Consider the following 11,208-nt stretch of genomic DNA (forward strand, 5'->3'; position numbering starts at 1 on the left):
CCAAATCAGCATAGTCTTCAGTGCTATTGACTGTTCCCACCTCCTCCCAAAAAAGCTGGAAGAAAACAAAGGAGAGGCATTTGGATGTGAGAATCAGCTGAAAATCTGTATATATAATTTAAAGCATCCCATAATGGTATCACCCTTAGTAAGGAAATATACAGGGATTTTTAAAAAAGGAAATATTAAAAAAAAAAAAAAAGGAAACATAAAAACACTCCAAAAATCCCCAGTTTTGGGAAGCTGTGAACAAACAGGACACAATCACAGCCCATTAGAGCCTCCTGCAATTAAAACCACCTTCAAGTACCACGAATAGATCCAGTCACCACATGGTATTAAATATTTGTTTCATGCTACTCTGGAAGGGAGGCTTCAGAGTCATAAAGCAATGATAGATACAGTCATTAACATATTGATTTATGAATAATAAGCCGGATTCACCTCTAAAAAGGAACCGATTCAAGCAGGGAGCAGCATAACTAACTGTCCGGGGCAAACGTAAGTACAAGAAGCAGCAGCTCCAGGCTGAGAGTTCCCCGCTCCCGGCTCCCGCCTTGTCCCGGTGGGTATCAGAATGCCACCCAATAGGAAGCGGCATTTGTAGTCACGTTGGACAGCTTGTCCAATAGGAATGAAGCATTTCTATCCGCGCCGCACCCGAGCCGCAGAGCAGTGCGGAGGCTTTCTCGTCTCGCCCGTGCACGCGTGCCCCGCTCCCGCCCTGGGCCGGTGGGGGCCTGCAGCCGCCCATGCTCAGCTCGGGCAACGAGAAATGCTGCTTTCCCTGTTGCCTCTTAAATCATTTATTCTCTATTTGCCGCAAATCAGAGTCGCTTCTTGCCCCTCGCGCTCCAGTTGTCCAAGGCAACCTAATCACCAGTATGAATCAACGGGCATTTCCGGAAGAAATGGCCTGGCCGCACCATTAACAACAGCTAGGAGTGCCGGTGTCCCTGGTGTATGGATCTGTCAAGCACTAGATAAAATAACAACCTCCCTTCTAGGAAAAGATACGGAGATCGCTTATCTGCACCTTGAAAAAAAAGCCCTTCAAAGCATTCATTATTTTCCGTATTTGCCCTCAGGTTACAATAGAGACAAGCAAAGGATTTGCGCTATGAGACTTCAAGCCTGACTGGTATTAATAATGGAGGTAGGGAAATATTCGCTGGCATCATTGGTCTCCAAATGAACCCATGACAAGGCGCAGGATGAAAACTCCGGCTCTGCAACTCGGGAGAGCTGCAGAGGTTCGTGACTGGTCAAGGAAAGGCTCTGCTCGAGCAACTATATGGCTCAGGATCCACTGAGTTCCATATAAGCAGGAGCTGCAGCGCTCAGGACGGTCCTGCTTTTAAATAATTCACAGCTGAGAAAGGGACCAATACACGCATGGGGTTTGGGGGCGGTTCGGAGGAAAAAGAAAAGCAGCTCGCCAACGCAGAAAGGAGTCTTACTCTTCGGAGGTGTGGAAGAGGTTAAACCCAACTGTTTCTTTGAAATTTATAAAGGTAATGCAGGGTTTTTTTAGGAATGACCTGCTTAAAGGTAGCTGAAAAAGTATCCTCCCCCCCATTTAGGCATACATCCGCACCTAGCTCCAGAAATATCTTAAGACTGCTGATAGTTTCCTACTGCCCAGCAGGCTAGTGAAGGACCCTGGGTTCAAAGATAAGAAAGTTGCTACCAAATGTGCTAGCTCAAAGCACATTTTCTGCCCCTGGGTGGAAGGAGAAGGGTTCTTCTGTTAAAAAGGTCCTTTTAAGTGTTGCTTATTTGTTGTATAAAAGAGCCATCGTAGAGGACCCTTCATATGTCAATTGAATTTACAGCAAATAAATACAGGTTTTAAAAATCGAATATAGTCACACTTTGGAGCTAGCTAGCAGGGGGGAAAATGTTTCACAGCTGTCACCTATACCAGTAACTATCCTGTCCTAAACCTAGGCAAATCACTCCCTCAATTAGAACTAAATTGCTGTGGTTTCAGGTTGTATTCAGTGGAGGTGAGTGTGTTCAGTAATAGATTATGGTCCCTGGTTCATTACCTTCATTCTGGTCGTTTATGTATTTTAAACGATTTCTGGGGAGCATTGGCATACAGGGGTTGTGCAAATGTGATGCCACTTGCAAAAGCTGTGACACAAGCTAACTTTGTAAAGTTATGGCTATGGGGAATCTGTCAGGAAACAGTCTTGCTTTACAGATGTTTCAAACAAACTTAGATGCAAGAGGTTTTCTTTGCAGACATCACCCTTCCATTTCCTTCTGTTCTGTATGGTGGTGATGCCTATTAAGGCTTTTCCTTAATTATAGATCCTATTTACCAGTTTGGGTCTTTCTTCCAGGTAATCGTCAAGGATGTATAAAGGCTACTGAAAGATTTTAGTGATCTGCAGAATAGGAATTGAATCCGCAAAAAGTGAGCAATGAAATAATTTACTTAACTGTGGAGAGAAAGGGAGCGTGTCTGTCTGAGAGATTTCTCCCCCTTTCAGTTATACTGGATGTCACCTCTTTGGTGTAGTATGCAAATGGAGCACCTCTTTTAGGTATCTTCCAATAAATGAATATTTTCTTGTCCAAGAAGAAAACTCGAGATCGGAGGGATCTGTCCAGTTGCACTGAAGCCAGACTCATCAGTCATCAATCAAGAGAGCTCTACATTTCTCCCAGATGTAAAAGGGTGAATCAATTAAAGTACTACGATGCGTCTGCCTTAGCACTTTTCCTATGCCATAATTGTGCTTTTGTCATCAGGAAAATCTGCCTATAGCTAAATCTTTCTAAATTGGGCAAGTCATTCAAAATTAATATTTATGTTTTATGCAAATAATGATGCATCTCGTTCTCATGAGGATTTTTTTTAGCCCTTCTCTCTTTCTGATTTAACGAACTACTCCCTACCCTTGCATGGCAGGGCATTGGCATTGCCCTTGTCCCACTGCCTCACCTGTGGCAAGTTAAAAGGACCCCTGAGGTCTCTTCCAACCTTACTCTTTTGTGACTCCCTCAGTGGAAGATTTGCCGTTCATTTCTTTCCGAAGTGAGAAAGGAGCAGCCAACCAGGCAGATGCTTCCTCAGCCTGAGGAAGGGGTTTTAACCCCGAAAGCTTGCTGAGGAAGACAATTTCCAGCTGTTTAGCTGGTCTAATAAAAGATATCAGATGCACCCCGAGAGCCTTGCCGAGCTACAGCCAAGGCGTCCACCTCCTTCCGTTGCCTTTTACTTTAGCAGAGATCTGGGGCCTTGCTTTGACTTTGACGCTGTGGAATCAGAAAAAATATATGCCTTAAACTTTGATTATTTTAGTTATAAGATGACATAACCGCTTTGTGTAGAATTGCTGGCTCGGTACAGTAGAACAGATAAGGGCAAATGTTTGTTCTTTGTAACTCTTCTGCAAATGCTTCGCTCACCGCGGCCTTGAAGGTAGAAAAAAAAAGTATGTACAAAGTAGATTTCCAGGTGCAAGGAGGAGGTTTGTGAACTAACCTCACCTCCCCCATAATTCCCATCCTGATAACAGCAAAGAAATAATGAAGTAATATTATAGCCGCTTTTCATGCTAACTTCACTATATGATCACGTGAGTTGTAAGCGACTGTTAAAAAGTATATAAGCCTCCTGATTTTGCTCTTGGGGGGGGACCCCTTCCAAGTGCTTGGGAAATCCATGTCACTTTGGAACTCCCCCTACAGCTGTAGTTTCTTTTGAATAAAAGCTTCTGCTGACCTGACCCAAAAGTACTCTGTGTGTGTTTCCACAACAACGCACTTTTGAAGTCAGAGAAATCCTGGCAGGCTCCCCCTAAAGAGCCTGTGTTTCTTGCCCGCCTTTGCGGTGCCTTGCGGGCCAGCCGGAGGAAGAAACGGGGAGATTTCTTCGCGCAGGGAATCTCTCTGCCCCCCGGGGTCCTATCCCCGCAGCCTCCTCATGCCGCCTGCCGACAGGGGGGTTCCATTTAGCATCAAACCCACATTTTATCCTGGCACCGGGGGTCCGGCGCACGGGTCAGTGCAGGTTCCGGCGCTTTTCACGGAGGGGACTTGATTCATTTAATGCGGCAAACTAGGGGGGATGAAAGCGCGGCTCCCCTGCCACGCCGGCCGGGCTGGAGCAGGACCCCGCGCGGCCCGATCCCGGGGGCTGCAAAAGCACGAGGAGCGCGGGGACGGGGGCGGGGCGTTGATTCTGCTGCGTCGGGAAGCTTGGCGGGCTTGATTGGGCTGCGTCGGGCTGTGCTGTATATAAGACACGGCGGCGGGCTCGGGGGGCGCTGTGTCTCGGGCGGCGGCGGCGGCGGCGGCGGCGGCGGCGGAGGAGGAGGAGGGGGGATGCCGCGGCAGGGCGGGCTGGCTGTGTCGCCGCCGCACCGGCGAGGCGGGGCGGGGCTGTCCGACCTTATCTTCCGCGCGGTGTGCGCCTCCACGGCCCGCAAGGGCGTGTCCCTGACCGCCATCAAGAAGGCGCTGTCGGCCGACGGCTACAACGTGAAGAAGAACAAGGGGCGCATCAAGGCGGCGGTCACCGCCCTTGTCACCAAGGGCCTCCTGCAGCGGGTGACGGGCAGCGGCTTCTCCGGCTCCTTCCGCATGGGCAGGATGCCGAAGGAGAGCCCCGCCCGCCCGGCCGCGGCGGCGGCCAAGAGCCGCAGAGCGAGCGCGGCCCGGAGGAAGGAGACGAAGTCCCGGGGGAAGCAGGCGGCGGCGGGGAAGGGCTCCGGCAGGGGCAATAAACGGGGCGCTAAAACACCCAAAAAGCCGGCGGCCAGAGCCCGGCGAAAAGCCGCGGGCAGGAAGCGGCAGTAAAATCCGTGCCGCGCTTACTTACAAACCCAAAGGCTCTTTTAAGAGCCACCACGTGCTCGGTGGAGGAGCGGATACACTGCGGGGGGTGGTTCCCTGACAGCCGCCTGTCACACTAGCAGAGCCCCGGGCAGTTGCTCTGCTCCCAGCCCCTCCCGGGCTCCAGTTGTCCCTCCCCCAGCCTGGCTCCCGGCTGGGAGACGTGTGACTGCAGCGAGAGCCTGGCTCCCAGCCCCTGCCGCTGATACCAGCTAGGTCTCATGCCCCCTTTTCGAGGTCAGCAGCCTATAGCAGAATCCTGCCCGCAAATGAAGTTGGATCTGACCAGGAGCTGCCCCAGAGAGCGCCCTCTTCCCCTGTCCTCTCATGTCGGTGCTTAGTGCTTCACTCCCTGCAGAGGCACCGGCCTCTGCAGTGAGGAAAGAGCAGGCCGGCCATTTGAGTTCTCGGGGGGGGGGGGGGGGGGGGGGCGATTGGGACTCTGCAGCCCAGGACAGCAACCTGGGTTGCAAGCTGCAAAATGTTGCCAACCTTTGCTATAGGGCTCTAGGAAGTCTGTCACACAAGTTATGTGGAGATGCAGCTTTTAAAAGTACTTTTCTGGTGCATGGTCAGTGATCACTGATTGTGATCAAGATCTGAAGAGTAACCCATGCTTAAGAGTTATTATATGGAGTTTGTTTATGTGCCAAGGAAATGGCTCGTCGTAACTTCATTTGACCTGAAAATGGCAGATTTTGCACTATCCATGCAGCCATCCTTGCACCCACAGAAAGGCCGTCCGAATGCATACAGACAAGTTGCTGTTTTAACCAAATCATTAGAGAAATTGCACCAAAAAAGAACATTGAATCTCAGTGTCCCAAGAACATGTTCTGTTATTATTTCAAGTGACTTTAAGTACCTGTTTTTAGTTTCTCGGGTCTTGATACGCGAAGGAAACGGCTAGTTTTGAACTGGAGCTGTTTTAAGTTTCCAGAAAGAAAAGAATTCTTGTGGGTAAGAGCTGGGCCTAATGTATGGTTGGGATAGACAAAGACAGGCATTTGGGTATCACGGTACCTTTCTCCAGGCCTCTGAGAGAGAAGCAGACATAGAAGAGCTAAGAAGCAGAAATATTTAAGCCCATCCCTTTGTACCAAAAAGCTACACATGAAAGCACATGTTCTGCAGAATTAGCTAGTACCTAATTCTGTAGAAGTGCTGCCTAGCTGAAGCACCAGCAGAAATCAGAGGGTGCCGTGTATTAATAATAGAGGGTGCCCATCTATTAATAAAAATGCCATGCATGCAGTTTTAGCTTCTTTTAATATAGTTGAGCAACTGGAACAAAGGGAAGAGTCAAAAGAGACAAACAGGCTGGAGAAAACCTGGAGCTGTGAAGCTCTTTCTTCCACCTCCTCCTCCTCCCTCTGAAGAGTGAGAGTCTAAAGGGCTAAGGCTGACCACCAATCGGGAAGATGGCTTATCTTGTCCCTTAGGGTGACAATATTACTCTGGAGTTTGTACTCAAGAGTTCAAAGAAAGGTCGGATTGTCTCCCCGGTGAAAGATCCTGGTGGAAAAGTGAAGATCGGGGCTTTGTTACCAGCATCATAAAACGCCACCAATCCCCTTTCATAGTCCAAATAAATCCGAATCCTTGTGGGAATCCCATGCACGTGCAGAGTGGTTTCAGGAGAAGTGAGAGCCTGGTATTTCTCCCAGTATTTCCGCACAGCCCAGATGCCCTGCTTGGCTGCAATCCTGTTCCCCCCTTTTTTCTTCACAGATTCCTTTGCTACTCCCAGAACCCAGACTGCCTCTTCCCCAACTTCCACCTCCCAATAATGTCTCCCCAAGTGAAGCCTTCGCAGCCCAGCACGCAAGGCGCAGCATCAAATCTCTCAGGGCTGTCAGGCACCTCCTGCTGTGTGACTCCCCAGTTTACACTTGTTCGATCTGGAGACAGACGGAGCCAAGAAAACGCTGTGTCGGGATCCAGAGTCACGCTCAGTGGAGACGGGGAAAAACAAAATATAAGAACCAGAGGCAGAGCTTGGCTTGAGGGAGGGACAGGGATTGGGATGATCTGGCACATCATGTCCTCTCTCCATTCAAAATGTTCTATTGCCATCTTGGGGCCATCTGCCCCTTATTGCCTTGTGCATTGGCTCAAAGGGTATTTTTAAGTTTTCATTTCACCCATTTCTGTTCCACCCATCAAATCACAGGGAAAGAAAAACTCCTTACCTTTCATCACTTGAGTACAGATGTTTGCTGACCAGGCTCACCTGGTAACTCATAAAATAGTCCCAATTGATCATCATGGTATCATAGTGCCAGCCCCCTCCCAAATATCAGACTGGCTTAAACAATCATAAAGCATTTTTTTAAATACATCTTAGTTTCTTCCTATTTGCATTTCTTGTGGCTCAGAAAGGAGAAATCCATGGGGACAGGCTTTCTGCTTTTCCACTATAATCACAAGAACTAGGAATTTACTGTCAATTGAAAACACGATTCTTTCAACTAAGTGTTTTGCCAACCAAAAGGCAGACAAGGTTCTTTGGGTAGATGTGGTATCTTTTATTAGACCCACTAAATCCTTGGAGAAAATTGTTATTAGTAAGCTTTTGGGCACAAACACCCTTCTTCAGGCATAAGGAGAGTCTGCTGGTGTTGTGTGTGCTCTCCTACCAAAGGGACTGCAAGTAGTCACAAGCCTTGCAATAAAATACCAGGAATTGGGACCACTGCAATAGTGAGTAATAACTTCCTTGTCTTTCTATCAAGTATCTCCAGCATAGGTGGGCTGCTTTTTTAGCAGTGATTCCCCCAGTTTGATTCCTGTTGCTTTGAGTGGCCCCAAACAACTATTTTCTCCTGCTTCAGGAAACTATTTGCATTGCATTGTCCACCCTCCCCACAAACCCCCGAATATTTACCTCTGTCCACCTTTGGGTCAGGCAGTAAGCACACTAAAAGAAAAAAAAACACACAGCAGAGATCAGATCGTGGTGGTTACTCTCAGACTTGAATACCAAGAAAGAAATGAGGGTCTGGACAGGTGAAGCAATGACACTAAAAACCCAGAGATAATCTTAGCAACATAGTGCTCTGCAGTGTATGAATTAGAAAACATTTAGGACTGCTTTCTTCTATCACCTTTGTACTAGAAAGACAGACCCTGGGATCCATTCTCGTTCTATCCCCTAGGCGCGTCTACACGAGATGTTTGCTGTAGAGCTAATTAGCTCCGCAATGAAAATGTCACCATTTACACACGTGACCTTACTAGGTTGCAGTAGATTAATAAATGCCACCGCAGGGTAGTCCAGCTAAACACAAGCAGTACCCTGTGGCAGCATTGTTTTGTGTGCTACAGCACATGTGTAGGTAGTGACGGGGCTGGCTGGGGCACGAGGGTGCTTCAGCGTAGGGGCTGCCTACTGACCAGCCCCTCTGCAGCACATGGAGCCTGGTCAGACCAGCCCCAGCTGGCAGTCTGACCTCTGGGTCCCCTGCCAGCCTGGGCTGCTCTGGCCCACCTCAACATGCTGTGCATGAATAAACTCCGGAGCAATTAGGTCTGGAGTTTATGCATACGTGTTAATCACACATGTAGATGTGCCCCCTGAGTGTGAACTAGTTTTAACTCCACAGAAGACACCAGGATGGATTCCCATCATGCCCATCCCAATGTAAATGGAGAGTAATCTCCCTGGAGTCTCTGAAGCTGATGCCTCTCTCTCTCACAGGAATAAATAGATTAAAGGCATGCCTAAGCCTTGTAGCTCACTGGGCTTTCATGGTTTCCATAGTCAGCAAACACAAGGAAGTGATGTGTGGAGCCTTCTGGGCATTTAACCTTTAACTCCCCAGACCAAAATGCCCGAGTAAACATATACAGCTGGCATTGGCATGGCTCCAATGGACGATTCAAACTCATACTACTTGAGCTGAAGTGAGATGCCTTAAACCCTCTGCTGGAGTTCTGCGCCCATCTTGTTTCCCCCTCCCCACTTCCAACACGCGCTTTCTCTCTCAGCCCAGTGTAAATCAAGACTAATTCCAATGGAGTCACCAGAGCTGATTTTCTATTTCACTGGTGCTGGTATAAAAATCAGGAGTAGCCTCCCTAGGGACAATTTCTCACTCATTCACCCTATTGTGAATTAGCATCCAGCTTCAGTGCAATCATCATGAGAACAGCACCTGCACAGACACTCACACTCCTCTTTAAGCTCTCCGTTTCCATATTGCCTTGCAGTTTCTCCAGAGCCTCCTGTAGAAAAGTAATATTTTGAGAAAATAACCAAATCCTCCAGTTTGTTTCAGGACAAGAAAGTGCTGAGGGCCAGGCTCTCTCTGTCTCACATCTAGAAAGAGACACAGAGTTATCCATCTCTTGACTATTCAACCTAAGGCATCAGCCAAAAAGCTGGGCTGACAGTCAGTTCCCACCCACAGGTGACTCCCTTCCCCCTCTGGGCGGGCAAGGGGAAATGTCAGAAGTCTCAGGATTGTGGGCATGGGGTGGGACTGGGAGCTTCAGAGAAAGACACTCCCATGCCCGTCCTCCCCAGGCTCCAGGAAGGTGTGTCCTTCACCTGGTGCCCAAACCCCTTCTCAGCTTCAGGAGTCAGGGCATGAGAAGCCACATACCTGTTCAAGGTGCTTCTGGCATCCTAGAGTGGAGAAAGAAAGAAGGAGTTAAGTCATGTGTGGCCTACACTTGGGACCTTCCTGCTTTGGATGAACTCCATTAGGTCATGCCCCAAAACAGTCCCAGTTCCCTCGGTCACTTCATGTCCTACAGGAGGCTTCAAGACCTAAATCTTTCACCTCCTGTCAATGACTGGATGAAACCAGGAATAAAGCCTTTGCAGCTGGGTGGGGAAGGAGGGAGTTTTCTCCTATTCAAGTCAGATCAAGAGATTTTTCTTCCCCACAAAGAGCAAATGGCAACGTAGGCATGGAGGTCAGCTGTGGCCAGTGACTGTGCAGGGATCTGGGGGCTGCTCACGCAGTCTCACCTCCAGAAATCCCATTGCTGGCTCCTCACATTTCTCCTCCAGTTCCCTGAGCAGAGCATCAAGACAGGAAAGCTTTTCTGAGAGCTGTGTGATACTTTCATCCTTCCTGGTCTCTATGTCTCTCTCCAGCTCTTCCAACCAAGCCAGAAAGAGACGCTCTTGTTTTTCCAAGAACTGGTGCAGTCGCTCAAATTGAAATTGCATCTTCTCTTTCTCAATCTCTGTTTGCTTCTAGAAGGGACACAGAAGGGCCAGAAACATGGATGAAATCATGGAATGTGTCACTTTAAAGGTAGTTTTCAAAGAAGAAAAATCTGTAAGCTACTATATGTTTTATAAAGAAGACCTAAAACTTTATAATTAGTACTTTTTTTTTTCTATTTCTTGACGTTAGAAATGTTTTTCTTACCTCTCCTGGAAGACTGTGCACACTAGATAACCTCATCACTGTCTAACACTGAGTCTAGAAGAGAAGGAGGGGTTTAATTCAAAATGTTCAAAACTTTAGCTCCACTGACACCTCCTTTAACCTGGCAGATAACAGACAAAAAAGTTGTTAAAATTTCTCCTTCCATATCCCTGGCTCCCCCAAATCTTCCCATAAGCCATGGCTGCAGGGAACTGTTTCAGGTACTGTAGGCTGTAGACGTGGTCAGTGCCATTGGTGACACATAGGGGGTGCACATGGGTGCACGTGCACCCCCTAAAATTGGCGGTGTACCCCCTGCGATTGGCCATCACCACCATTGCTTGCCACCCTCCCCGCCTTGCTGCCAGTGGCGTCTGTGGGCAGTTGTAGAGCGTCACTGACCACCGCTGACACTGCTGGTGGCATCTGCAGGTAGTTGCAAACCGCTAGTCGGCACTTGCCACCATCCCGCTGTCGCCAACACTGCTGTGGCCACCTGCGGGAGCTCCCCACTTGCCACCACCACGCCACTGCCCCTGCCTGCGGGTGGTCACCGTACCCCCCCAGCCTCAGAGGCATGCATCGTTCATGGTCAGTGACTGACAGAGACTGACTAGTGCGGACTATGGACCTAGCAAAAGTCTAAGTTATGAATGATATGCTTCTGTAAGGCTCAGGTCAAGCATAGTGCCTGTTTTTAACCTGGCAGGTGAAATACCACGTATCTGTCCATGAAGGCAGTTTTCCTAAAGCGCACCCGGGGACAACTGCTCTTCTGGTGTGGTTCAGTACCCGCTGAGGTGCAGCGGCTTTAAGCCCACTTTATGGAAATGAGAGTCTCCGTCCTAGCTTGCTCCGAGGGCCTTATGGCTAAGGGCAAGAAAACTCGGGGGCACCTGAACCCCACACCCCAGGGCTTGGGCCGGCAAGTAGGATCCCTGCCAAAGGATTTGGAAACATCTGAAGCCCC

The 11,208-nt window shown here is 48.8% G+C and overlaps 2 protein-coding genes and 1 long non-coding RNA gene across 3 annotated transcripts; 2 read left to right on the forward strand and 1 right to left on the reverse strand.

Moving 5' to 3' along the window:
- Positions 1 to 606: 606 nt before the first annotated feature.
- On the forward strand, positions 607 to 2,725 carry LOC109285901 (uncharacterized). Its single transcript, XR_009458624.1, has 2 exons — positions 607 to 1,514; positions 2,352 to 2,725. It is a non-coding gene; the product is annotated as an uncharacterized LOC109285901 (long non-coding RNA).
- Positions 2,726 to 4,341: 1,616 nt separating this feature from the next.
- LOC132247329 (histone H1.01-like) lies at positions 4,342 to 4,815 on the forward strand. The gene has a single exon (XM_059720190.1). The coding sequence runs from the start codon at positions 4,342 to 4,344 to the stop codon at positions 4,813 to 4,815; it is 474 nt and encodes a 157-aa protein (XP_059576173.1).
- A 4,100-nt stretch (positions 4,816 to 8,915) lies between these two features.
- Positions 8,916 to 10,821, reverse strand: LOC132247330 (E3 ubiquitin-protein ligase TRIM15-like). Its single transcript, XM_059720191.1, has 4 exons — positions 10,798 to 10,821; positions 9,830 to 10,060; positions 9,459 to 9,481; positions 8,916 to 9,172 (listed from the first exon to the last, which is right to left on the reverse strand). Exons 1-4 carry the CDS (start codon positions 10,819 to 10,821, stop codon positions 8,959 to 8,961), a joined length of 492 nt encoding a protein of 163 aa, XP_059576174.1. The 3' UTR covers positions 8,916 to 8,958.
- Between the last annotated feature and the right edge of the window lie 387 nt (positions 10,822 to 11,208).

The sequence above is a fragment of the Alligator mississippiensis genome, unplaced genomic scaffold, assembly GCF_030867095.1.
Source record: "Alligator mississippiensis isolate rAllMis1 unplaced genomic scaffold, rAllMis1 scaffold_21, whole genome shotgun sequence".
In the NCBI taxonomy this organism is placed as follows: domain Eukaryota; kingdom Metazoa; phylum Chordata; order Crocodylia; family Alligatoridae; genus Alligator; species Alligator mississippiensis.

Coding starts and splice junctions, on each gene's coding strand:
- LOC132247329 (XM_059720190.1), top strand. CDS start 4,342: ATGCCGCGGCAGGGCGGGCTGGCTGTGTCGCCGCCGCACCGGCGAGGC.
- LOC132247330 (XM_059720191.1), bottom strand. CDS start 10,821: ATGCATGCCTCTGAGGCTGGGGGG. Junction 10,061..10,797: donor ATGCCTCTGAGGCTGGGGGG/GTACGGTGACCA, acceptor TGTCCCTTCTAG/AAGCAAACAGAGATTGAGAA. Junction 9,173..9,458: donor GCCAGAAGCACCTTGAACAG/GTATGTGGCTTC, acceptor GTCTCTTTCTAG/ATGTGAGACAGAGAGAGCCT.